General features: G+C 46.7%; 1 protein-coding gene across 2 annotated transcripts in view; it reads right to left on the bottom strand.

Moving 5' to 3' along the window:
- CCDC39 (coiled-coil domain 39 molecular ruler complex subunit) overlaps positions 1-26,663 on the bottom strand; it is a 137,712-nt gene that overhangs the window by 73,051 nt on the left and 37,998 nt on the right. For both annotated transcript variants that reach the window (XM_075338542.1, XM_075338543.1), the window contains exons 4-8: positions 10,064-10,222; positions 9,704-9,796; positions 9,159-9,287; positions 6,245-6,436; positions 531-634 (exon numbers count right to left, since the gene is read on the bottom strand). In XM_075338542.1, the coding sequence (XP_075194657.1) occupies positions 531-634; positions 6,245-6,436; positions 9,159-9,287; positions 9,704-9,796; positions 10,064-10,222 (677 nt within the window). The remainder of the gene's footprint in view (positions 1-530; positions 635-6,244; positions 6,437-9,158; positions 9,288-9,703; positions 9,797-10,063; positions 10,223-26,663) is intronic.

Here is a 26,663-nt window from a genome sequence, read left to right as displayed (position 1 = left end):
GAACATCCTTCGGATTGAATTTACCTTAGACCAATTTATAAGTTTCCTCCTTCCTGCTTTTGCACCAAAACTGAGGAGCCCGTGATGCACGGGGGGGTGTATAGGCAGAGGGGAGGGGTTACACTTTTTAAAGTGTAATACTTTGTGTGGCCTCCGGAGGCAGTAGCTATACACCCAATTGGCTGGGTCTCCCAATAGGAGCTAGAAGAAAAGGAATTTACGGTAAGTAAACAAAATTCCCTTCTTTTTAAACATTGCTTTTAGTAAATAGCATTATACAGGGCTGGATAGGCAGGGAATTTTGCATACATGTGTGAATGTTGCTGCGTTGGAGGGCATAAGGGACCTGACAAGTTCCCTTTAAGCAAATACAAGCAAAATAATTGATAAGTAAAAAAAAAACCCCAGATTTAAATTAAATATCCCCTGAATAAGAAGTTAATTATGATCTGTAATATATTGTATTCATCTTTTTATTAAATATTCTTACACACTGCACATTTCTGTAAAGTAAATGGCGTATACAGTACCTTTCATCCTTTTTCCGAACCTCTTTCTTCAGGTTGGTAACTTGAACCCGCATAACTTCTAATTCAGTAGCTGTCCTATCAACTGTCCCTTTAAGTGTGTCTAGCTATACAGATAGAAGAAGATACATATAAATACAACAAGTTACATAATAAACACATTAAAATATATCTCAATGTATTTAAGGTGAAAAATTAAACCTTAACCTCTTCGTAACAGGGATATTTGTAATTTTTGAGCTTGGAGGGGTGATACTAATTTTTAGAAATTTTTCAGATTTTTAAGTTTTTGTTTCATTATTTTAGTTTTTTGTCCCATTAGGTGAACACGGTAATCACTTCTACTATATACTGTAATACAATTATATACCATTGTATAGATAACAAAACATTCTCTTCCACAAGGTAAGCTTCACAGTAGAGGTCCAGTCACACTAAGCAACTTACCAGCGATCCCAACAACGATAGGGATCGCTGGTAAGTTGCTAGGAGGTTGCTGGTGAGATGTCACACTGCGACGCTCCAGCGATCCCACCAGCAACCTGACCTGGCAGGGATCGCTGGAGCGTCGCTACACGAGTTGCTGGTGAGCTCACCAGCAACCAGTGACCAGCCCCCAGCGCCGCATGAAAGATGCTGCGCTTGGTAACTAAGGTAAATATCGGGTAACCAACCAGATATTTACCTTGGTTACCAGTGCACGGAGCTACACGTGCAGAGAACAGGGAGCAGCGCACACTGAGCTCTGGCTCCCTGCTCTCCTAGTTACAGCACACATCGGGTTAATTACCCGAGGTGTGCTGCAGCTAAATGTGCACAGAGCAGGGAGCAGCGCACAATGCTTAGCGCTGGCTCCTTGCTCTCCTAGTTACAGCACACATCGGGTTAATTACCCGATGTGTGCTGCAGCTAAATGTGCACAGAGCAGGGAGCAGCGCACACTGCTTAGCTCTGGCTCCTTGCTCTCCTAGTTACAGCACACATCGGGTTAATTACCCGATGTGTGCTGCAGCTAAATGTGCACAGAGCAGGGAGCAGCGCACAATGCTTAGCGCTGGCTCCTTGCTCTCCTAGTTACAGCACACATCGGGTTAATTACCCGATGTGTGCTGCAGCTAAATGTGCACAGAGCAGGGAGCAGCGCACAATGCTTAGCGCTGGCTCCTTGCTCTCCTAGCTACAGCACACATCGGGTTAATTAACCCGATGTGTCCTGCAGCTACATGTGCACAGAGCAGGAGCCGGCACTGACAGTGAGAGCAGCGGAGGCTGGTAACAAAGGTAAATATCGGGTAACCAAGGACAGGGCTTCTTGGTTACCCGATGTTTACTGTGGTTACCAGCCTCCGCAGAAGCCGGCTCCTGCTGCCTGCACATTTAGTTGTTGCTGTCTCGCTGTCACACACAGCGATGTGTGCTTCACAGCAGGACAGCAACAACTAAAAAATGGCCCAGGACATTCAGCAACAACCAACGACCTCACAGCAGGGGCCAGGTTGTTGCTGGATGTCACACACAGCAACATCGCTAGCAACGTCACAAAAGTTGTTCGTTAGCAGCGATGTTGCTAGCGATGTTGCTTAGTGTGACGGGGCCTTAGGACAAAAATGGGAGCCAGGGGCGCCTATTCTAGGCCCACAACTGCCACGACAACCCATTAACTCCCCATAATTGCATAGTAGGGGGCTGATGGAAGTAATGCATGTGATCACGCAGTGTAATTGTCAGTCAGAGATTGATATCAGCATTTAAATTGTTAAACAGGAGCGATTGGAGCATGCTCCGGTCAATGCTATTACAACATGCTGCCTGCTGTGTATCAACCAGTGATGATGTGGGCTTAGCTCCTGAGCCAACTCCATACATTGGCAACCAACATAAAGTATATGATATGTCAGGAAGCGGTTAAAAACACAGTTTTGGCAATTTTACTATAAATCTCTGAATAGTGCTATCAATACAAGATTTATTTTCCATATATCCTCTGGCAGTCATTATTGTGATTCCTTAGGTCAGTCGTATGACTTAACTCTGACAAAATCATAAGCTTTGGCTAAGGCGGGCTTTGCACACTACGACATCGCAGGTGCGATGTCGGTGGGGTCAAATTGAAAATGACGTACTTCCGGCATCGCATGCGACATCGTAGTGTGTAAAGGTTCGATAATACAATTAACGAGCGCAAAAGTGGCATAATCGTATCATCGGTGCAGCGTCGGCGTAATCCATAATTACGCTGACGCGACGGTCCGATGTTGTTCCTCGCTCCTCCGGCAGCACACATCGCTGTGTGTGAAGTCGCAGGAGCGAGGAACATCTCCTAACGGCGTCACCGCGGCTTCCGTAGGATATGCGGAAGGAAGGAGGTGGGCGGGATGTTTACATCCTGCTCATCTCCGCCCCTCCGCTCCTATTGGCCGCCTGCCGTGTGACGTCGCAGTGACGCCGCACGACCCGCCCCCTTAATAAGGAGGCGGGTCGCCGGCCAGATCGACGTCGCAGGGTGGGTGAGTCCATGTGAAGCTGCCGTAGCGATAATGTTCGCTATGTCAGCTATCACAAGGATATCGCAGCTGCGACGGGGGCGGGGACTATCGCGCTCGGCATTGCAGCATCAGCTTGCGATGTCACAGCGTGCAAAGTACCCCTAAGACTGAAGCTCAATCTCATAAGATGTGAACTAATACAGCAGCACTCTGTAAGTGCTACAATATATGAAAACATTGAATATATGGAATTTGGACTTCATAATTGCTATATGGAATATCCTTCTAAAATGAAGGTATAGAAATTGGCCAATTCATGAGAGCCCACCAGCCAAGACAAGGTGTACAGTTTTTTGATTGGACCCGAAACCTAATATTTATCAAACATGCCCCTCCCAGGCTTAAAAAAATCCTACAAGTTTAAAGGGAAGGTAGGATTCGGCATTAATTTTAAAACAGCCCCAGGCTGATGGGAGGAGTGCTCAGCAAAATAAGGAGGCAGTCACCACCTCCAATAGTATACTACAAAAAAAATGACCAGCACCTCCAAAAAAATTATAAACTGGCCAATTTGTGGGCTAATTACCTTCATTTTATAAGTATATTCCATAGAGATTTAATGCAGTCCAGATTTCATATATTCGATGGTGTGCATACATCTTAGTACATACGGAGTGCTGCTGTATTCTATTGTTTGTGTATTATGCAGTGATAGAAGCTTGTACCTGTACACAATTGCTTTATTCTGTTCACATGACATGAATGACTTTTGCTCAGCCACAATGTGACATCACTTCACTGTGAGAACCTCCATAGTCCTTGCAGTGTTCTAGCCCATCATGTAAATTCACCCCCTTAAAATCTCAACTTAGAAGAAAGGCATGTCAGGAAATAAAGTAGCTATCTCACAGTGTGAGGCTGCATAATTACGCTCTGTACACTCCTTCTGCCTTGTTCAAGATTGCAATAGAAGTCAAATATGGTGGGCGGAAGACAAAGAATCAGTTCTTGAAAAATACCATTAGGTAATTACTTCTTAATTTTTTATACCTTTCTAAATGGCTGATACTAATGGCATTATGTTGCTATTAAAAAAAGGCTTAGTTGTAGCTCTATTCAATGTGTAGTGGCCATTACGAGTATATTCAATGCGGCCACAACGCATTAAATGGAGTTATGCAGAGCAGCTCTGTTAAATGCTTACACTCGGTTGGCACAGGAGCGAATAACATCTGAATTATGGGGGTACCAGGAGTCAGATCCCCCCGATCTGATATTGATGATTATTCAATATCATATGATAGGACAACCTTTTAATGTTTAACTTTTCTTTGACATTAGCTTATAACGTAGAAACTATGTGGGGAATATTAAAAATACAGAAACTTTCATGACTTTGACAACCACCGCAACAGCTGTAAAGAAAATAATTTATGCAATTCTATTTCTTAAAAGGACGATTGTGTCTTCAAAGCGTGATCTCTGGACACTAAAGGTACCGTCACACTAAGCAACATCGCTAGCAACATCGCTGCTGATGCACAACTTGCTAGCGATGTTCCTTAGTGTGACATCCAGCAAGAACCTGGCCCCTGCTGTGAGGTCGTTGGTTGTTGCTGAATGTCCTGGGCCATTTTTTAGTTGTTGCTCTCCCGCTGTGACGCACACATCGCTGTGTGTGACAGCGACAGAGCAACAACTAAATGTGCAGGCAGCAGGAGCCGGCTTCTGCGGACACTGGTAACCACGGTAAACAGCGGGTAACCAAGAAGCCCTTACCTTGGTTACCCGATATTTACCTTCGTTACCTGCGTCCGCCGCTCTCAGCTGTCAGTGCCGGCTCCTGCTCCTTGCACACATAGCCAGACTACACATCGGGTAATTAACCCGATGTGTACTGTGGCTAGGAATGCAGGGAGCAGGAGCCGGCACTGACAGCTGAGAGCGGCGGACGCTGGTAATGAAGGTAAATATCGGGTAACCAAGGTAAGGGCTTCTTGGTTACCCGCTGTGTACCGTGGTGACCAGCGTCCGCAGAAGCCGGCTCCTGCTGCCTGCACACGTAGCAGAGTACACATCGGGTAATTAACCCGATGTGTACTGTGGCTAGGAATGCAGGGAGCAGGAGCCGGCACTGACAGCTGAGAGTGGCAGACGCTGGTAACGAAGGTAAATATCGGGTAACCAAGGTAAGGGCTTCTTGGTTACCCGCTGTTTACCGTGGTTACCAGCGTCCGCAGAAGCCGGGTCCTGCTGCCTGCACACGTAGCAGAGTACACATCGGGTAATTAACCCGATGTGTACTGTGGCTAGGAATGCAGGGAGCAGGAGCTGGCACTGACAGCTGAGAGCGGCGGACGCTGGTAACGAAGGTAAATATCGGGTAACCAAGGTAAGGGCTTCTTGGTTACCCGCTGTTTACCGTGGTTACCAGCGTCCGCAGAAGCCGGCTCCTGCTGCCTGCACACGTAGCAGAGTACACATCGGTAATTAACCCGATGTGTACTGTGGCTAGGAATGCAGGGAGCAGGAGCCGGCACTGACAGCTGAGAGTGGCAGACGCTGGTAACGAAGGTAAATATCGGGTAACCAAGGTAAGGGCTTCTTGGTTACCCGCTGTTTACCGTGGTTACCAGCGTCCGCAGAAGCCGGGTCCTGCTGCCTGCACACGTAGCAGAGTACACATCGGGTAATTAACCCGATGTGTACTGTGGCTAGGTGTGCAGGGAGCCAGCGCTAAGCGGTGTGCGCTGGTAACCAAGGTAAATATCGGGTTGGTTACCCGATATTTACCTTAGTTACCAAGCGCAGCATGCTTCCACGTGTAACGACGCTCCAGCGATCCCTGCCAGGTCAGGTTGCTGGTGGGATCGCTGGAGCGTCGCTTAGTGTGACATCTCACCAGCGACCTCCTAACAACTTACCAGCGATCCCTATCAGGTTGTATCGTTGTTGGGATCGCTGGTAAGTTGTTTTAGTGTGACTGGGCCTTAAGACATCAGATTACAAAGCAGGTATTATAGTATTGTCCGGTCAGATTTGTTTGCTTAATTCCTACATGTGTTTTTCAACCATACGATCTGCAGACATTTAAGAGTCCGTGCATATCATAGGGTTTCACCGATTTGCCATGCTTCCTAGTAGAACCGGGGCCAGGAGTTTGCATTTGACCAAGTCATCCCTTGTGTTTTTAGAAGCTTCTTAATGAAGAACATTTCTTTTCTTCCATACCTCATCTTGTAGTTGACTTTGAATATTCTCTTGCTCCTGATAGTCCTGCCTCAGTTTGGCAGCCTTTCTTTCTACACTAGAAATCTTCTTTTCATATTCCTTATTATTCTCTATTTCGCTGTTCAAAAACTGAATTTTCTCTTTTATAATATTTTCTCTTTCTCGTAATTCTTGTTTCACCTGGGCCAATCGCTAGGATAAAAAAACAGAGTATCTCATGTAGCACATCAATTGTTGTGTGGTTCACGATCCTTAGAAAAAAGAAGGAAGTTTAAGGCTGAACATTCAGTCTAAGAACGATGTAAGAACGATTCTGGACAAACTTTTAATAAACAAAATTTAATTCTAGATAAACACATTTGTAAATCTTTTTTTTAAAGAATCATCAACATTTTATACCCCAAACTAATTATATATTTTTAAAGGTGCTTTAATGCTCAGTAAATCCTCACCTTTCTTGTAGAAATGTATTTTACTGTTTTAGAGAAATCCTTTATTGAAATTGTATGGTAATGAGTTGCAAGTGCAGTGGGGGTGGGCACTGCCCTTCCAGCCCTTCTGCCTCTCTCCTGATTCCCCACCTCCCACCTCTGACTGACAGGTTACTGAAACATGAATGACCTAGAAAAAGGAGGCATGCCCCTGGTTGGGAATAGGGAGAAAACCAGGAAAGATATAAGTGCAGTGGGGGTGGGCACTGCCCTTCCAGCCCTCCTTCCTCTATTCCGATTCCCCACCTCTTGCCTCTAACTGACAGGTTACTGAAACATGAATGACCTAGAAAAAGGAGGCGGGGAATAGGCGAGAAGCAGGAAAGCTATAAGTGCAGTGGGGGTGGGCACTGCCCTTCCAGCCCTCCTTCCTCTAGTCCGATTCCCCACCTGCTGCATGCCTCCTGCCTCTGACTGATAGGTTACTGAGACATGAGTGACCTAAAGAAAGGAGGCAGGCATCGGGTGGGGAATAGGGAGTGAGGCAGGAAATCTGGAATTGCAGTGGGGTGAGAACTGTCCTTCCAGCCCTCCTGCCTCACTCCCGATTCCCCACTGGCTGCCTGCTGCCTCTAACTGACAGGTCACTGAAACATGAGTGACCTAGAGAAAGGAGTCTGGGAATAGGGCGAGATGCAGGAAAGCTGTAAGTGCAGAACCTACATCAGTCAAGAATAACCCTTACCTCTACACTCTGTTTGAACCAGAAAACCAACCACCACATTTTTATTGATTTTTCAAAATATTATTTCATACATGCAAAAATATGTTTAGCAATTTTGTAAAAGTAAATGCATTGCAATGCCATTGGTTATGATGTATGGTAAAAATGTGGAATAAATTGTAGTTGGCATACATCTTATTTTCTGTCTCATAGAAAGCCTAAAGATGTGACTCTTACTAAATTTAAAGCACCTTACTCCAACCAGTTATAGCGCAAGAGTGGCATATAAGACATCAGACTTGATATAGTCTCCTATGGAGTTCAAATATGGATGTGCAAGCAGTTTGATAAAAAAAATGAAATCATTCAATTAGATAGTTTGCCTTACTTAGCAGGTAACTGTACTTTCAATTAACTTTTCAAAATGAGCAGTTTTTGTTGTGGGAGTAACATTATTTCTGGCCATAATATGACTTTTATCATGCATTTTCCCCAGTTTCCCCCTCTTCAGGCTCTATTTCTTAACTTGCAATTGAGCAGATGAAAAAAGAGACTACCTGCTATGATGTCTTCCATACACAGATCAAAACACAGAGATGGATTCCTGCAATCATTCCTTAGTTCATACACACACAGAAGCAGAATAATGGAAATTATAGTAGAGCAGGGTAGCTGTGAATCTAGCTCTGTGGCATGAGGTAAAAGACTTCTTAGAAAGCTCAGAACAATTTTTATTGTCTACTCCTGCTTGTTATACCACTCTGTTCCTCACTCTTCTTCCCTCTCCATAGAATATAATACAAGGTGTAACCTGACATCTGATTGTGCTGCCATATTTTTGTCTTGGGAAAGACGGAATAAGGCGGGCTTTGCACACTACGACATCGCAGGTGCGATGTCTGTGGGGTCAAATCGAAAGTGACGCACATCCGGCGTCGCAGTCGATATCGTAGTGTGCAAATCCTTTTTGATACGATTAACGAGCGCAAAAGCGTCGTTATCGTATCATCGGAGTAGGGTCTGACACTTCCATAATGCTGGTGCAGCGACAGGTACGATGTAGTTCCTCGTTCCTGCGGCAGCACACATCGCTGTGTGTGAAGCCGCAGGAGCGAGGAACATCTCCTCCCGGCTGCAATGCGGAAGGAAGAAGGTGGGCGGGATGTTTACATCCTGCTCATCTCCGCCCCTCCGCTGCTATTGGCCACCTACCGTGTGATGTCGCTGTGACGCCGCACAACCCGCCCCCTTAGGAAGGAGGCGGGTCACCGGCCAGAGCGACGTCGCTCGGCAGGTGAGTGCATGTGAAGCCGGCGTAGCGATAATGTTCGCTACGCCAGCTATCACAAGATATCACTGCTGCGACGGGGGCGGGGACTATCACGCTCGACATCACAGCATCGGCTTGCGATGTTGCAGCATGCAAAGTACCCCAAAGGCTTTTATCAAAGTAGAAGGTGAATTCAAGGGGCAGGCTGAAGGAGAAGAATTGGCTTATAAATGAAGAAAAAAACCATATCTGTCTGATAAGATATATTCCAAAGTTTCTTATATGTTTATACTTTTGATTTATGCAAAGTTTGTTGAAAGTACAGTTCGCATTTACGCAGATTAAATAAATTCAGAAGTGGCCTTACACCCCACTGTTTCCATGACTATTTCATGTCACTTGGCTTATATCCCAATATGCCTGACACATAATTCTGTGACCGGTTTAATTGGTTTAACAGTTACTACTGGAGAGAAATGCCTCACTTACCAGGGCACACTGGTCAATTTCTCTATCTCTTTTCTGCATCTGATCAATGGTGTTTTCCCACTGTTGAATAAGCTGTTGTCGCTCTGAGTGGGCCTTGCGGAAATCCTCGGCTGCTTTGTCCAATTCAATCTGAAAGGCAAATCTATCTGTGCAGTAACCTGTTTTTAACATTACTTGTATAATCATATTAAGCAATACAATAGTTGTAGTTTATACACAAAAAAACATATTTCTATTATTATAAGAATTGGTCAGATATCTGGGTCTGTGCACATCTATGTTTTTAAATTCCGTCTTTGTATTTTTAGTTTCACACTAGGAACCGATTAATGGAATATATACGGAGGGTGGGTCTGTTAACTAATGGATGCTTTGTCTATTTCCAAGTAACATCTGCACTGAAGAGATGTATATGGTTGTAGAAAACAAAAAATAACTTGACATCAATGCAATAATTGTTCACCCACCCGGGCTGAGTTCACAGCCTCTCTATTAATAATGGACTAATAGATCAAATATTGGAAGATTCTTGTGCAAATACAAACCTGTGTAGTGATTGTCTCTGTAAGCTCATTATCCAAAAGTTTGCGTTTGTGGTTGGACTCTACGGTCAGTCTTTCAACCTGTAGTGACAGATCCTAGAGAAAGAAATAAGAGTTATGCAATAGATACATATAGAATATTATGCATGAATTTAATGGGGTTACCAGTGAAGTGAATAATGCCATTCTGCAGTTCCCTGCATAGCCATGTAAGGGTAACTGTGAAGGAGCTGCAGCACTAAACCAGAATCAGAGGGCCCTTTCTCGGTTCTCACACCAGTCACTAAGCAACGGGATATTCATGTGATATAACACTACTTTCGACAACAGGAAAATACTTTTAAGTTATATAAGGTGACTTACCTTAATTTTTCCTTCATCCTTCTGTGCATACTTTTGAATGGCAACAGTATCTTCATCTTTACGAGCAGATTCTTCAAGCCAGGCCTCTAGAGCTTGCTGGTCCCAATTAAGTTGACACTTCAAATTCTCTAGTTTTTGTGAAGCCTTGAAGATGTTATTCTGAATTAAATAAAAGATGCAAAGAATAGATGGATGACCCTTTACAATTCTGAGCTTTGATTTTTCACTGCCAAGATTAGTCTAGATCTAAGTAATTAACTCTAAAGGCTACTTTACACGCTGCGATATCGGTACCGATATCGCTAGCGTGGGTACCCGCCCCATCTGTTGTGCGACACGGGCAAATCGCAACATCGCCCAGACATGTCACACATACTTACCTGCCTGGCGACGTCGCTGTGACCGGCGAACCGCCTCCTTTCTAAGGGGGCGGTTTGTTCAGCGTCACAGCTGCGTCACTGAACCGCCGCCCAATAGAAGTGGAGGGGCGGAGATGAGCGGGACGAACATCCCGCCCACCTCCTTCCTTTCGCATTGCGGCCGGGAGGCAGGTAAGGAGAGCTTCCTCGTTCCTGCAGCGTCACACGGAGGGATGTGTGCTGCCGCAGGAACGAGGAACAACCTCGTTACTGCTGCAGTAACGATATTTGAGAATGGACCCCCATGTCACCGATGAGCGATTTTGCACGTTTTTGCAACGATGCAAAATCGCTCATAGGTGTCACACGCAACGGCGTCGCTAATGCGACCGGATGTGCGTCACCAATTCCGTGACCCCAACGAGTTCGCATTAGCGATGTCGTAGCGTGTAAAGCCCCCTTAACTCCTTCAGGACAATTTTTCAATTCTGATTTTCGTGGTTGTATTGTTCCTTCCTTGTCTTCCAAGAACCATAATAATAATAATAATAATAATAATTTTTATTTCTATAGCACCAACATATTCCGCAGCGCTTTACAATTCAGGGGACATGTACAGACAATATGAGACAATACAAAATAACAACATTAAGATACCAGGAGGAGTGAGGGCCCTGCTCGTAAGCTTACAGTCTATGAGGAAATAGGGGAGGCACAAAAGGTGAATGGGGGGGAGAAAAGCTTGTTATATATGGTCCAGCCATCGATTTAATAGGGGGTTCAAAAGCAGCTGCATGAACCCGTCATTGCCCAGAATTTATACAGGTACAGGGGACAAAAATTGGAAGTAAATTTTTGGGAAGGGCAGAAAGGGACTAGATTAGATCAGGGCAGTGAGGTGATAGGCTAGTCTAAAGAAATGAGTTTTTAGGGCTCGCTTAAAGGTGTGGATGTTGGGAATTAATCGGATTTCTCTTGGTAGTGAGTTCCAGAGCATAGGCGCAGCTCGTGAGAAATCTTGAAGACGGGAGTGAGAGGCTCGAATTGTTGAGGATGTCAGTCTTAGGTCATTAGCAGAGCGGAGGGCACGGGTGGGATGATAGACAGAGATGAGGGAGGAGATGTAGGGTGGTGCAGAACCGTGGAAAGCTTTGTGAGTGAGAGTGATAAGCTTATGTTGGATTCTGTAGCGGATGGGCAACCAGTGCAATGACTGGCAAAGAGCAGAGGCATCAGTGAAGCAGTTGCAGAGGAAAATGATCCTGGCTGCGGCATTCAGAATGGATTGGAGAGGGGAGAGTTTAGTAACAGGGAGGCCAATTAGTAAAGAATTGCAATAATCCAGGCGAGAATGAATGAGAGCGACAGTTAGGCTATGTGCGCACGCTGCGAATTTACCGCGGATTTTGCAGCGGATTTGCCACGGATTTACCGCGGATTTTCCGAAAATCTGCAGCAGCGGCACTTCCAAGCCATTTCTATGGCATTTTGGAAATGCTGTGTCCATGCTGCGGATTTTTCCGCGGCGGATTTGCCGCGGATTTTGATCCGGAAAAATCTGCAGCATGTCAATTATTGTTGCGGATTTTGGTGCGGATTTTGGGTATAGAATGGGGGAAAAAAAAAAATCCGCGGCAAATTCGCGGTAATCCTCGGTAAATCCGCGGCAAAAATAAGGTGCGGATTTGCCGCGAAAGTCGCGGATTTTCATGCAGAAAAATCCGCAGGTACATTCTACCGTGGACACATAGCCTAAGAGTTTTTGCAGAGTCAACGGTAAGAAAAGGTCGAATTCTCGAGATGTTTTTGAGGTGGAATTGACAAGAACGAGCAAGTGAACGAATGTGGGGAGTGAAGGAGAGATCAGAGTCAAATATAACCCCAAGACAGCGGGCGTGCTGCTGGGGCGTAATGGTAGAGCCACACACAGAAATGGTAATATTGGGTTTCGGAAGGTTAGGAGAGAGAGGAAACAGAAGGAGTTCAGTTTTTGACAGGTTCAGTTTTAGATAGAGGGAGGACATGATGTTGAAGACAGCGGATAGACAATCGATAGTATTTTGTACTAGTGCAGGGGTGATGTCAGGAGAAGATGTGTACAGTTGGGTGTCATCAGCATAGAGATTGTACTGGAAAACAAATTTGCTGATGGTTTGACCAATAGGGGCTGTGTATAGAGAGAACAGGAGGGGGCCTAGGACTGAACCCTGAGGAACCCCGACCGTAAGTGGAAGAGGAGAGGAAGAGGATCCGGCAAAGGATATAGTGAATGAGCGGTCAGAGAGGTAAGAGGAGAACCAAGAAAGAACGGTGTCCTTGAGCCCGATAGAGCGGAGCATAGTGAGAAGGAGCTGGTGATCCACAGTATCGAATGCAGCAGAGAGATCCAGGAGGATCAGCAGGGAGTAGTGACCATTAGATTTAGCTGTAAGTAGATCATTAGAGACTTTAGTAAGAGCAGTTTCAGTAGAATGTAAGCAGCGGAAACCGGATTGTAGAAGGTCGAAGAGAGAATTATCTGACAGATAGCGGATTAGACGGGAGTGGACCAGGCGTTCCAGGAGTTTTGAGATGAATGGGAGATTAGACACAGGTCTGTAGTTAGCGGCACAATTTTGGTCCAGGGATAGTTTTTTAAGTAATGGGTGTATGCTGGCATGTTTGAAGGAGGAGGGAAAGACACCAGAGGAGAGAGAAAGAGATTTAATATTTTAGTTAGATGAGTGGTGACAGCTGGGGTGACAGATTTAAGGAGATGTGAGGGAATAGGGTCACTGGTGCAGGTAGTAGGGCGAGAAGATGCGAGGAGCCTGGTGACTTCTTCTTCTGTGACCAGATCAAAGAGTGAAAGTGAGCTAGATGAAGTGTAGGAGGGTAGACAATGTTTGGTGTTATGAGGTTGTGAGGATATTTCCTGGCGTATATGGTCAATTTTTTCTTTAAAATAATTGGCCAGGTCATCTGCGCTGAGGTTGGTGGTTGGGGCCAGACCTCTTGGTCCAAGGAGGGAATGGAGGGTATCAAAGAGTCGTTTAGGATTGTTGGCTAGAGAGGTGATGAGGGTGTTAAAGTACGCTTGTTTGGAGAGGTAAAGGGCAGCATTGTATGTTTTGAGCATAAACGTAAAATGGATGAAATCTACGGCTAGCTTGGATTTTCTCCACAGACATTTAGCACACCTGGAACACCGCTGGAGAAAGCGTGTTTGCAACGTGTGCCAGGGCTGCTGCCATCTGTGCCGAGTTGCTCTGCGTGTAGCAGGTGCAGCTTCATCTAGGGCACTCTGTAGGGTTTCATTATAATGTTTTACAGCAGAGTCAGGATATGAGAGGGAGGATATTGGGGCCAGTGATGACTGCAACTTCTTGAGAAATTTCTGGGTGTTAATGGCGTGTATATTCCTATATGAGAGGTAAGTGGGGGTGTCCTGAGTGGGTTGACAGCTCTTGACCAAGAATGAAAGAAGGTTGTGGTCAGAGAGTAGGAGAGGGGAGTTAGTAAAATCATTCACTGAGCAGAGGCGAGAGAAAACCAGGTCCAGCGTATTCCCACCTTCATGTGTAGAAGAGTTAGTTAGTTGTGCAAGACCAAGAGAGGAGGTAAGAGATAAAAGATGAGTGGCAGCTGGGGAGAGGGGATCATCAATAGAGATATTAAAGTCCCCCATGACAAGAGTGGGGAGTTCACAGGCTAAAAAATATGGAAGCCAGGTAGCGAAATGATCCAAGAACTGGCTGGTTTGGCCTGGAGGGCGATATGCAACTGCTACCTGCAGGGAGAAGGGTCTGTAAAGCCTGACAGTGTGAACCTCAAAAGAAGGGAAGATAAGTGAGGGAACAGGAGGGATGACCTGAAAAGTGCAGTTTGGGGAAAGCAGCAGACCGACACCTCCACCTGATCTGTTGTCAAGTCTAGGGGTGTGAGAACCACAACTGTTTCCATGGTCTATATTGTGATAGGACAAGGCAATATGATTCTCCAGGTAAAGTCTTGATATATATATATATATATATATATATATATATATATATATATATATATATATATATATATATAATATATATATATATATATAAAATAATAAAATAATAAAAAGCACATTTTTGGCGGCTTGTTACATTTTTATTTTTCTGTACATTAACTTTGAAGGCATAATTTTTGCGTGCCGAGCTAAAATTTTTAATTCATGTCATTTTGGGGTACATACGAAATATTTGTCACTTTTTACTGTATTTTTTTGAGGGAAGTGCGTGATTAAAAAATCGCAAATCTAGAATTTGCATTCTTATGATTCTGACCTTTAGTGTATGTTTTACAATTACGGTACTTATTGTCTTGACAGAGACCGGGCTTTCATGATCTTCATGATATCAATTACAGTGTGTATAAAAAGTTTACACATCACTGTTACAATCCCAGGTTTTTGTTATGTAAAAAAAAAAGAAAAACAAATCATACCAAGAAGAATAATTTGATAACTTTTCCCACTGTAACGTCACCCATAATTCTGTATAATTCAATTGATAAACAAAACTGAAATATTTTCAGTTGCAAAAAGAAAAATAAACAATTAAGGCTAGTTTCACACTTGCGTTGGACGGGATCCGTTGCTATCCGCAGCCTTGAGGAATTAGGGTATGTGCGCACGTTGCTTTTTACCTGCTTTTTACCTGCTTTTTTGCTGCTTTTTCTTCTGCGCTGTTTAATGCCAAAATGGATGTGTTCTTCTATTCAAGCAAAGTCTATGGGAATTTGGGTTTCTTGTTCACACTATGTTGTTCAAAATGCTGCCTTTTTGAGGCAGAACTTTGGTCAAAAACTCAGCTTTGCAGTGCAAAACCCAAATGGCAAAAACAATTGACATGTTGCTTCTTTGAAAAGCTGAGTTTTTGACCAAAGTTCTGCCTCAAAAAGGCAGCATTTTGAACAACATAGTGTGAACAAGAAACCCAAATTCCCATAGACTTTGCTTGAATAGAAGAACACATCCATTTTGGCATTAAACAGCGCAGAAGAAAAAGCAGCAAAAAAGCAGGTAAAAAGCAGGTAAAAAGCAACGTGCGCACATACCCTTACGGTAACCCTTACAGGAAACTGTTATATTCCTCATAGACTTCTATTAGCTACGGATAGCAACGGATAGTCTTGAATTGCATCCGCCCCGCAGCGCATCAGTTGTTTTGACGCTGACCGTCAGTGAGTGTCGGGCGGATGGAACGCTGCATGTAACGTTTTTTTGAGCAGCGGAAACCTCTATTTTTCACTGCGCATGCTTTTTTTTTAATCACAAACTTTATTTTATTTCTTGGTGGCCGAACGTTCAGCTGAGCGCTCGGCCGCCGGCATGTCAGGGCGCTCAGCTGATCCACCGGCATGTCAGGGCACTCAGCTGAGCGCTCGGCCGCCGGCATGTCAGGGCGCCCAGCTGAGCGCTCGGCCGCCGGCATGTCAGGGCGCTCAGCTGATCCGCCGGCATGTCAGGGCACTCAGCTGAACGCTCGGCCGCCGCCATGTCTGTGCGCACAGCTGAGCGCTCGGCCGCCGGCATGTCAGGGTGCTCAACTGATCCGCCGGCATGTCAGGGCACTCAGCTGAGCGCTCGGCCACCGGCATGTCAGGGCGCTCAGCTGAGCGCTCGGCCACAGGCATGTCAGGGCACTCAGCTGAGCGCTCGGCCGCCGGCATGTCAGGGCACTCAGCTGAGCGCTCGGCCGCCGGCATGTCAGGGCACTCAGCTGAGCGCTCGGCCGCCGGCATGTCAGGGCACTCAGCTGAGCGCTCGGCCGCCGGCATGTCAGGGCACTCAGCTGAGCGCTCGGTCGCTGGCATGTCAGGGCGCCCAGCTGAACGCTCGGCCGCCGGCATGTCTGTGCGCCCAGCTGAGCGCTCGGCCGCCGGCATGTCAGGGCACTCAGCTGATCCGCCGGCATGTCAGGGCGCTCAGCTGATCCGCCGGCATGTCAGGGCACTCAGCTGAGCGCTCGGCCGCCGGCATGTCAGGGCGCCCAGCTGAGCGCTCGGCCGCCGGCATATCAGGGCACCCAGCTGAACGCTCGGCCGCCGGCATGTCTGTGCGCCCAGCTGAGCGCTCGGCCACCGGCATGTCAGGGCGCTCAGCTGGGCGCACAGACATGCCGGCGGCCGAGCGTTCAGCTGAGTGCCCTGACATGCCGGCGGATCAGCTGAGCGCTCGGCCGCCCGCATGTCAGGGCGCTCAGCTGATCCGCCGGCATGTCAGGGCACTCAGCTGAGCGCTCGGCCGCAGGCATGTCAGGGCACTCAGCTGAGTGATCGGCCGCCGGCATGTCAGGGCACTCAGCTGAGCGCTCGGCCGCCGGCATGTGAGAGCGCTTGGCCGCCGGCTATTAAGAGCGATCAGCTGATCGTTCACAATAGTCGGCTGCCGGTAAACTGTAAGAAGAAAAGAAAAAAAAAAAAAAGCTTTCCGTTATTTTGTACGATCCGTAGCATTGCGTTGTGCCACTATATGCAACGCATCCATGCATGCATCACACAACGCAATGCTACGGATCCCGTCCAATGCAAGTGTGAAACTAGCCTTAATTAAAATAATGTGGTTACATAAATATACACACCATAAACAAATACTTAGTAGAAGTTCCCTTTGAATTTATGACAGCCATATTTGAATAGGCGTCTATCAGTATGGATACATCAAGAAGTAGTAAATCTCTCAATCTGTCAGATTATGACGACATCTCCTGTGTATACCACTCCACCCTCTTCAGATCACTCACGTTTTCAAATATATTTAGGTTTGGCTGTGGTGGGCCTTTAAAAACGCTGATCTTCTGGCGGAGTCATTCTTTTGTTGATTTGGAGGTGTGCTTAGGGTCGTTGTCAGGCTGAAAAGTTAAATTCCTCTTCATCTTTATCTTTTTAGCAGAGGCCTGCCATAGCGTTTAATTTCATTCAACTATCAATGGATAGTTCAAACTGACACTGATGCACCCTGAGCCTACAGGACAGCTTGAATTTATTGGGAACTTGATTGGGGCTGCTTATCCTCCATCCAGACTATCCTGCATTACAACCTTTCTTCAAATTTTCTCTACTGCCACATCAAGGAAGATTATCTACATCGCCATGGGTTGTAAACTTCATTATGTTGTGCACCGTGGCCAAAGGAACATCGAGATCTCTGGAGATGAACTTGTAATTAGAGTTGAGCGCGGTTCGTGGTTCGTGGTTCTCCAGTTCGCGGCTCGAGTGATTTTGGGGCATGTTCTAGATCGAACTAGAACTCGAGCTTTTTGCAAAAGCTCGGTAGTTCTAGAAACGTTCGAGAACGGTTCTAGCAGCCAAAAAACAGCTAAATCATAGCTTGGTTTCTGCTGTAATAGTGTAAGTCACTCTGTGAATCAAACTATTATCACATTTCAGTGTATAGTGTGCGTGAACAGCGCCTTCAGATCACTGCTGTTTCTATAATGGCGATCGCCATTTTTTTTTTTTTTTTTTCTTGTCTTCCTTCCCTAAGCGCGCGCGTCTTGTGGGGCGGGCCAGCATGTCAGCCAATCCCAGACACACACACAGCTAAGTGGACTTTGAGCCAGAGAAGCAACGGCATGTGTGATAGGATCTGCATGTCACATGTCCCTGCATTATAAAACCGGACATTTTCTTCACGGACGCCATTATCTGCCTTCTGCGTCTTTGGTGTCAGACATCACTGTCGCAGCTCCGTCTTCCTGAGTCCTATAGCCGATACAGCTGTATGCGCTGCATACACAGCGTTAGACAGCTTAGGGAGAGCACTTTATAGCAGTCCTTTTAAGGGCTCCAACCGGCAGGGTCAGAGAGCCATAGGTGACAGGTCCTGCAAACAGCAACAGCGTCTGTGTAGCCCAGGTCAGGGATTTCCTACCTGCATTTCACCATTAGGAGGGAATAGAAAGGCAGTCTTCCATTCCTCTACCCAGAGCACCACAATCCTGCCACTGTACCCTCTTGTCCTCTGCACACTCCAACTGATAACTAAGCCATTATACTAGCAAACACTCAGTGTACCTAGTGGCATCCTATACGTGGCTATTGGACTTTGCTATAGTCCCACTAGTGCAAAGACATTTGCAGAGCGCGTCTGCCTGCATTGCACACTACAACTCATTCTAACCAAGCCATTATACTAGCAAACACTCAGTGTACCTAGTGGCATCCTATACGTGGCTATTGGACTTTGCTATAGTCCCACTAGTGCAAAGACATTTGCAGAGCGCGTCTGCCTGCGTTGCACACTACAACTCATTCTAACCAAGCCATTATACTAGCAAACACTCAGTGTACCTAGTGGCATCCTATACGTGGCTATTGGACTTTGCTATAGTCCCACTAGTGCAAAGACATTTGCAGAGCGCGTCTGCCTGCGTTGCACACTACAACTCATTCTAACCAAGCCATTATACTAGCAAACACTCAGTGTACCTAGTGGCATCCTATACGTGGCTATTGGACTTTGCTATAGTCCCACTAGTGCAAAGACATTTGCAGAGCGCGTCTGCCTGCGTTGCACACTACAACTCATTCTAACCAAGCCATTATACTAGCAAACACTCAGTGTACCTAGTGGCATCCTATACGTGGCTATTGGACTTTGCTATAGTCCCACTAGTGCAAAGACATTTGCAGAGCGCGTCTGCCTGCGTTGCACACTACAACTCATTCTAACCAAGCCATTATACTAGCAAACACTCAGTGTACCTAGTGGCATCCTATACGTGGCTATTGGACTTTGCTATAGTCCCACTAGTGCAAAGACATTTGCAGAGCGCGTCTGCCTGCGTTGCACACTACAACTCATTCTAACCAAGCCATTATACTAGCAAACACTCAGTGTACCTAGTGGCATCCTATACGTGGCTATTGGACTTTGCTATAGTCCCACTAGTGCAAAGACATTTGCAGAGCGCGTCTGCCTGCGTTGCACACTACAACTCATTCTAACCAAGCCATTATACTAGCAAACACTCAGTGTACCTAGTGGCATCCTATACGTGGCTATTGGACTTTGCTATAGTCCCACTAGTGCAAAGACATTTGCAGAGCGCGTCTGCCTGCGTTGCACACTACAACTCATTCTAACCAAGCCATTATACTAGCAAACACTCAGTGTACCTAGTGGCATCCTATACGTGGCTATTGGACTTTGCTATAGTCCCACTAGTGCAAAGACATTTGCAGAGCGCGTCTGCCTGCGTTGCACACTACAACTCATTCTAACCAAGCCATTATACTAGCAAACACTCAGTGTACCTAGTGGCATCCTATACGTGGCTATTGGACTTTGCTATAGTCCCACTAGTGCAAAGACATTTGCAGAGCGCGTCTGCCTGCGTTGCACACTACAACTCATTCTAACCAAGCCATTATACTAGCAAACACTCAGTGTACCTAGTGGCATCCTATACGTGGCTATTGGACTTTGCTATAGTCCCACTAGTGCAAAGACATTTGCAGAGCGCGTCTGCCTGCGTTGCACACTACAACTCATTCTAACCAAGCCATTATACTAGCAAACACTCAGTGTACCTAGTGGCATCCTATACGTGGCTATTGGACTTTGCTATAGTCCCACTAGTGCAAAGACATTTGCAGAGCGCGTCTGCCTGCGTTGCACACTACAACTCATTCTAACCAAGCCATTATACTAGCAAACACTCAGTGTACCTAGTGGCATCCTATACGTGGCTATTGGACTTTGCTATAGTCCCACTAGTGCAAAGACATTTGCAGAGCGCGTCTGCCTGCGTTGCACACTACAACTCATTCTAACCAAGCCATTATACTAGCAAACACTCAGTGTACCTAGTGGCATCCTATACGTGGCTATTGGACTTTGCTATAGTCCCACTAGTGCAAAGACATTTGCAGAGCGCGTCTGCCTGCGTTGCACACTACAACTCATTCTAACCAAGCCATTATACTAGCAAACACTCAGTGTACCTAGTGGCATCCTATACGTGGCTATTGGACTTTGCTATAGTCCCACTAGTGCAAAGACATTTGCAGAGCGCGTCTGCCTGCGTTGCACACTACAACTCATTCTAACCAAGCCATTATACTAGCAAACACTCAGTGTACCTAGTGGCATCCTATACGTGGCTATTGGACTTTGCTATAGTCCCACTAGTGCAAAGACATTTGCAGAGCGCGTCTGCCTGCGTTGCACACTACAACTCATTCTAACCAAGCCATTATACTAGCAAACACTCAGTGTACCTAGTGGCATCCTATACGTGGCTATTGGACTTTGCTATAGTCCCACTAGTGCAAAGACATTTGCAGCACGTCTGCCTGCGTTGCACACTCCAACTAATTATAACTAAGTTGCATTGTCAGGGATATTTATTCTTTATTATTCTGCTGTTAATAAAGCTAGACCACCACTGCAATCTTCACCACCTCTCAATTTTTACTACCACATTTTCAGTCCACAATCTTGTCGCAATCAACATGAGTGGCAAAATGACAGATGCTGGTGGAAAGGGGAAGAGGCGTGGTGGAAAAGGCAAAAAAGGTTTTGTCCGTGGGGAAGGTGGCAAAGCTCCATTATCATCTGCTGAAGATAGACCATCTACCAGCAAAAGTAAGATGTCTACTACTTACCGTGGACAATCCGATGTGCTCCCTTTTTTACGGACACGAACAACAGGAAGAAAGGTAGATGATGGGCAAAAAAGGAAAATGCTTGAATGGATCTCAAGTGGTCCAACAAGTGCCCTCTCAGCCACTTCAAGTACCGCATCCAAAAAACACCAGTCCTCTGAGTTGTCATCCCAATCACACTTGATTTCTCCCAGCTCTGAAGTCTCCATCAGCCCTGCACAGTATGGTGGAACTGAGATGGCTGAGTCTGCAGAGCTGTTCAGTCACACTATAGCCTGGGAATCAGAGGTCTGCTCCCAAGCTACAGTGAGTACAGAACAGGAAATGGTCTGCAGTGATGCCCAGAACCTTTGTGACTCAGATTCAGGCCGTGAGGACCAAGTTTCTGAGCATAATGTTGACCCTTTGTCACAAACTGTAACACCTGTGGTTATAGACAATGAGGAACATACTGATGAAGATGAGACGCAGATACCCGATTGGGATGACAACTTAAATATTCCGTCAGGGCAAGAAGAGGCTCGGTCTGAGGGGGAGGGGAGTGCAAACACAACAATTGATGATGACGTTCTAGATCCCACCTACTGTCAACCCCCAGTCAGGCACTCGAGGAGGTCAACAGAGGCGGTGGAGGAGGATGCAACCGACGACGAAGTTACCTTGCGCCTTCCTGGACAGAGTCGGAGCACTGGTAGCACGTCTACAACTGCATCCTCAGCCACCACTCTGCCTATGAGCATTATTCGGGGTGGATCAACAGGTCGCATGGCCTCTAAGCCTTGCCTAGCCTGGTCCTTTTTTCACATCGAAAAAGATCGCCCAACTCATGTGATATGTAACATTTGTCATGATTCTCTTAGTAGAGGTCAAAAGCTCAGCAGTTTGACAACTTCTTCCATGAATCGTCACATGAATAAATATCATAAGTCCCGGTGGGAAGCTCACCGTGCTGCAATGCGGCCTAGCGGAGCGAACCATCCACCGCCCGCCCCTTCCACTGCATCCGCGCGCTCTTCATCTTCTAGGACTGTGGGGACAGCTGCCACACCTGTTTTTCCACGCAAAACTTCCACCACTGTAACCGCAACAGGCAGTTTGCTTGTAAGGTCGTCAGTTGGTTTGGAAGGGGAAACAAGTGAGTGTGTACAGCTCTCTCAGACATCGATAGCACCAACGTTGGATGAAGGCAACATCATGTCTCCGCCTGCACTTTCCTCACAAACCTGCATTTTTCCAGGGACACCCTACTCAACACCGTCTACACACAGCAGCCAGATCTCTGTCCCTCAGATGTGGTCAAATAAAAGGCCACTTCCTCCGACCCATGACAAAGCTAAGAGGTTGACTCTATCCCTCTGTAAGCTGTTGGCTACCGAAATGCTGCCTTTCCGCCTAGTGGACACACAGGATTTTAGAGACCTTATGTCTGTCGCTGTGCCCCAGTACCAGATGCCTAGTCGCCACTACTTCTCTAAGAAAGGTGTGCCCGCGCTACACCAGCATGTCGCACACAACATCACCGCTTCCTTGAGAAACTCTGTGTGTGAACGGGTGCATTTCACCACCGATACTTGGACCAGTAAGCATGGACAGGGACGTTACATGTCGCTGACTGGGCACTGGGTAACTATGGTGATAGATGGTGAAGGGTCTGCTGCACAAGTCTTGCCGTCCCCACGACTTGTGTGTCAATCCTCTGTCTGTCCAAGTTCCGCCACTGCTTCTGCATCCTCCACCTCATCTGGGTCCTCCACCTCCGCCCCAAGCCTGCCTGGTCAGGCCACCAGCGTTCTCACTGCGCAGAAGGAATCACGCACCCCTCATTACTATGCTGGCAGCAGAGCGCAACGGCATCAGGCGGTCTTTAGCTTGACATGTCTTGGTAATAAGAGTCACACAGCTGAGGAGTTGTGGTCAGCTTTGCGGTCCGAGTTTAATAAATGGTTGTCTCCACTCAAACTGCAGCCTGGTAAGGCCGTGTGCGACAATGCTGCAAACCTGGGTGCGGCACTTCGCCTGGGCAAGGTGACACACGTACCTTGTATGGCTCACGTGTTGAACCTTGTCGTGCAGCAATTTTTAACACACTATCCCGGCCTAGATGGCCTTCTGAACAGGGCACGAAAACTGTCAGCTCACTTCCGCCGTTCAAGCGCCGCAGCAGAGCGACTTGCATCGCTCCAGAAGTCTTTCGGCCTGCCGGTTCATCGCCTGAAATGCGATGTGGCGACACGCTGGAATTCAACTCTCCACATGTTACAGCGACTGTGGCAGCACCGCAGAGCCCTGGTGCAATACGTCATGACGTATAGCCTGGGCCAACGAGATGCAGAGGTGGGGCAGATCACCCTGATGGAGTGGTCTCAGATCAAGGACCTATGCACCCTTCTGCACAGTTTCGACATGGCGACGAATATGTTTAGCTCTGACAATGCCATTATCAGCATGACGATTCCAGTCATTTACATGCTGGAGCACACGCTAAACACTATTCGGAGTCAGGGGGTGGGACAACATGAAGGGGAGGAACTACAGGAGGATTCATATGCGCAAGGGACAACAACATCACGAAGGTCCAGACGTTCATCATCACCAACGCAGCAGGCATGGGACCATGGGGGACAGGGATCGACAAGGGCGCATAGTAGCAGGCGAAATGTTGAGCAAGGTGCAGGAGAACATGAAGAAATGGAGGACGAACTGTCCATGGACATGGAAGACTCAGCGGATGAGGGAGACCTTGGTCAAATTTCAGTTGAAAGAGGTTGGGGTCAGATGTCAGAGGAAGAAAGAACGGGTAGCACCTCTATGCCACAAACACAGCATGGACTTGGTCCGCATGGCTGCGCAAGACACATGAGTGCCTTTTTGTTGCACTACCTCCAACATGACAGTCGTATTGTCAAAATTAGAAGTGATGATGACTACTGGATTGCCACACTATTAGATCCCCGGTACAAGTCCAAATTTTGTGACATAATTCCAGCCATAGAAAGGGACGCACGTATGCAGGAGTATCAGCAGAAGCTGTTACTAGATCTTAGCTCGGCTTTTCCACCAAACAACCGTGCAGGTGCAGGGAGTGAATCTCCCAGTTGTAACTTGACAAACATGGGACGGTCTCGTCATCTTCAACAGTCTACCCGTACCAGTAGGACCTTTTCTGGTGCCGGTAACAGCAATTTTATGGAATCTTTTCATAATTTTTTTAGACCCTCTTTTGCAAGGCCACCAGAGACAACAAGTCTGACACATAGTCAACGGCTGGAGAGGATGATACAGGAGTATCTCCAAATGAACATCGATGCCATGACTGTGCAACTGGAGCCTTGCTCCTTTTGGGCTTCAAACCTACAAAAATGGCCAGAGCTCGCAACTTACGCCTTGGAGATTTTGTCGTGTCCAGCTGCCAGCGTTGTCTCTGAACGTGTATTCAGTGCTGCTGGGTGTGTGCTGACAGATAAGCGCACGCGTCTGTCCAGTGACAATGTGGACAGACTGACGTTCATCAAAATGAACAAGTCATGGATCCAGAAGGAATTTACTACCCCTGTGTCATCCTGGGGAGAGTAAATGCTTGTGGATTTGGAATGTGCTTGATGCAAATCAAAACATCCTGTTTGCAACTAGGGCCCAAGTGCTGCCACTGATGGGGTGGGTGTCTGTGTGGCCCAATTTTTGGAAAAAAGGGAGACTCCGCTTGGAGTAACCCTTGCTTACATTGTTTTTAAAAGAAGCCAAGATGAACAAGTCATGGGTCAGCAAAGACTTTGCTACCTACCCCGGTGTCATCCTGGGGACGGCTAAGAATAGCGTATTTTTGAATGTGCTTGATGCAAATCAAAACATCCTGTTTGCAACTAGGGCCCAAGTGCTGCCACTGATGTGGTGGGTGTCTGTGTGGCCCAATTTTTGGAAAAAAGGGAGACTCCGCTTGGAGTAACCCTTGCTTGCTGTGTTTTTAAAAGAAGCCAAGATGAACAGAGCTGGGATCAGGAAAGACTTTGCTACCTACCCCGGTGTCATCCTGGGGACGGATAAGAATGGCGTATTTTTGAATGTGCTTGATGCAAATCTAGCTGTGAAGTGTACAACTGGGGCACAACTGCTGCCACTGAATGGGTGGGTGTGTGTGGGGCCCAATTTTTGGAAAAAAGGGGAGACTCCGCTTGGAGTAACCCTTGCTTACATTGTTTTTAAAAGAAGCCAAGATGAACAAGTCATGGGTCAGCAAAGACTTTGCTACCTACCCCAGTGTCATCCTGGGGACGGCTAAGAATAGCGTATTTTTGAATGTGCTTGATGCAAATCAAAACATCCTGTTTGCAACTAGGGCCCAAGTGCTGCCACTGATGGGGTGGGTGTCTGTGTGGCCCAATTTTTGGAAAAAAGGGAGACTCCGCTTGGAGTAACCCTTGCTTGCTGTGTTTTTAAAAGAAGCCAAGATGAACAGAGCTGGGATCAGGAAAGACTTTGCTACCTACCCCGGTGTCATCCTGGGGACGGCTAAGAATAGCGTATTTTTGAATGTGCTTGATGCAAATCAAAACATCCTGTTTGCAACTAGGGCCCAAGTGCTGCCACTGATGGGGTGGGTGTCTGTGTGGCCCAATTTTTGGAAAAAAGGGAGACTCCGCTTGGAGTAACCCTTGCTTGCTGTGTTTTTAAAAGAAGCCAAGATGAACAGAGCTGGGATCAGGAAAGACTTTGCTACCTACCCCGGTGTCATCCTGGGGACGGCTAAGAATAGCGTATTTTTGAATGTGCTTGATGCAAATCAAAACATCCTGTTTGCAACTAGGGCCCAAGTGCTGCCACTGATGGGGTGGGTGTCTGTGTGGCCCAATTTTTGGAAAAAAGGGAGACTCCGCTTGGAGTAACCCTTGCTTGCTGTGTTTTTAAAAGAAGCCAAGATGAACAGAGCTGGGATCAGGAAAGACTTTGCTACCTACCCCGGTGTCATCCTGGGGACGGCTAAGAATAGCGTATTTTTGAATGTGCTTGATGCAAATCAAAACATCCTGTTTGCAACTAGGGCCCAAGTGCTGCCACTGATGGGGTGGGTGTCTGTGTGGCCCAATTTTTGGAAAAAAGGGAGACTCCGCTTGGAGTAACCCTTGCTTGCTGTGTTTTTAAAAGAAGCCAAGATGAACAGAGCTGGGATCAGGAAAGACTTTGCTACCTACCCCGGTGTCATCCTGGGGACGGCTAAGAATAGCGTATTTTTGAATGTGCTTGATGCAAATCAAAACATCCTGTTTGCAACTAGGGCCCAAGTGCTGCCACTGATGGGGTGGGTGTCTGTGTGGCCCAATTTTTGGAAAAAAGGGAGACTCCGCTTGGAGTAACCCTTGCTTGCTGTGTTTTTAAAAGAAGCCAAGATGAACAGAGCTGGGATCAGGAAAGACTTTGCTACCTACCCCGGTGTCATCCTGGGGACGGCTAAGAATAGCGTATTTTTGAATGTGCTTGATGCAAATCAAAACATCCTGTTTGCAACTAGGGCCCAAGTGCTGCCACTGATGGGGTGGGTGTCTGTGTGGCCCAATTTTTGGAAAAAAGGGAGACTCCGCTTGGAGTAACCCTTGCTTACATTGTTTTTAAAAGAAGCCAAG

Source organism: Anomaloglossus baeobatrachus, chromosome 3 (assembly GCF_048569485.1).
Source record: "Anomaloglossus baeobatrachus isolate aAnoBae1 chromosome 3, aAnoBae1.hap1, whole genome shotgun sequence".
NCBI classification, from domain to species: domain Eukaryota; kingdom Metazoa; phylum Chordata; class Amphibia; order Anura; family Aromobatidae; genus Anomaloglossus; species Anomaloglossus baeobatrachus.
The sequence above is the reverse complement of the archived record's forward strand: the minus strand, read 5'-3'. Positions and strand labels throughout refer to the sequence as shown.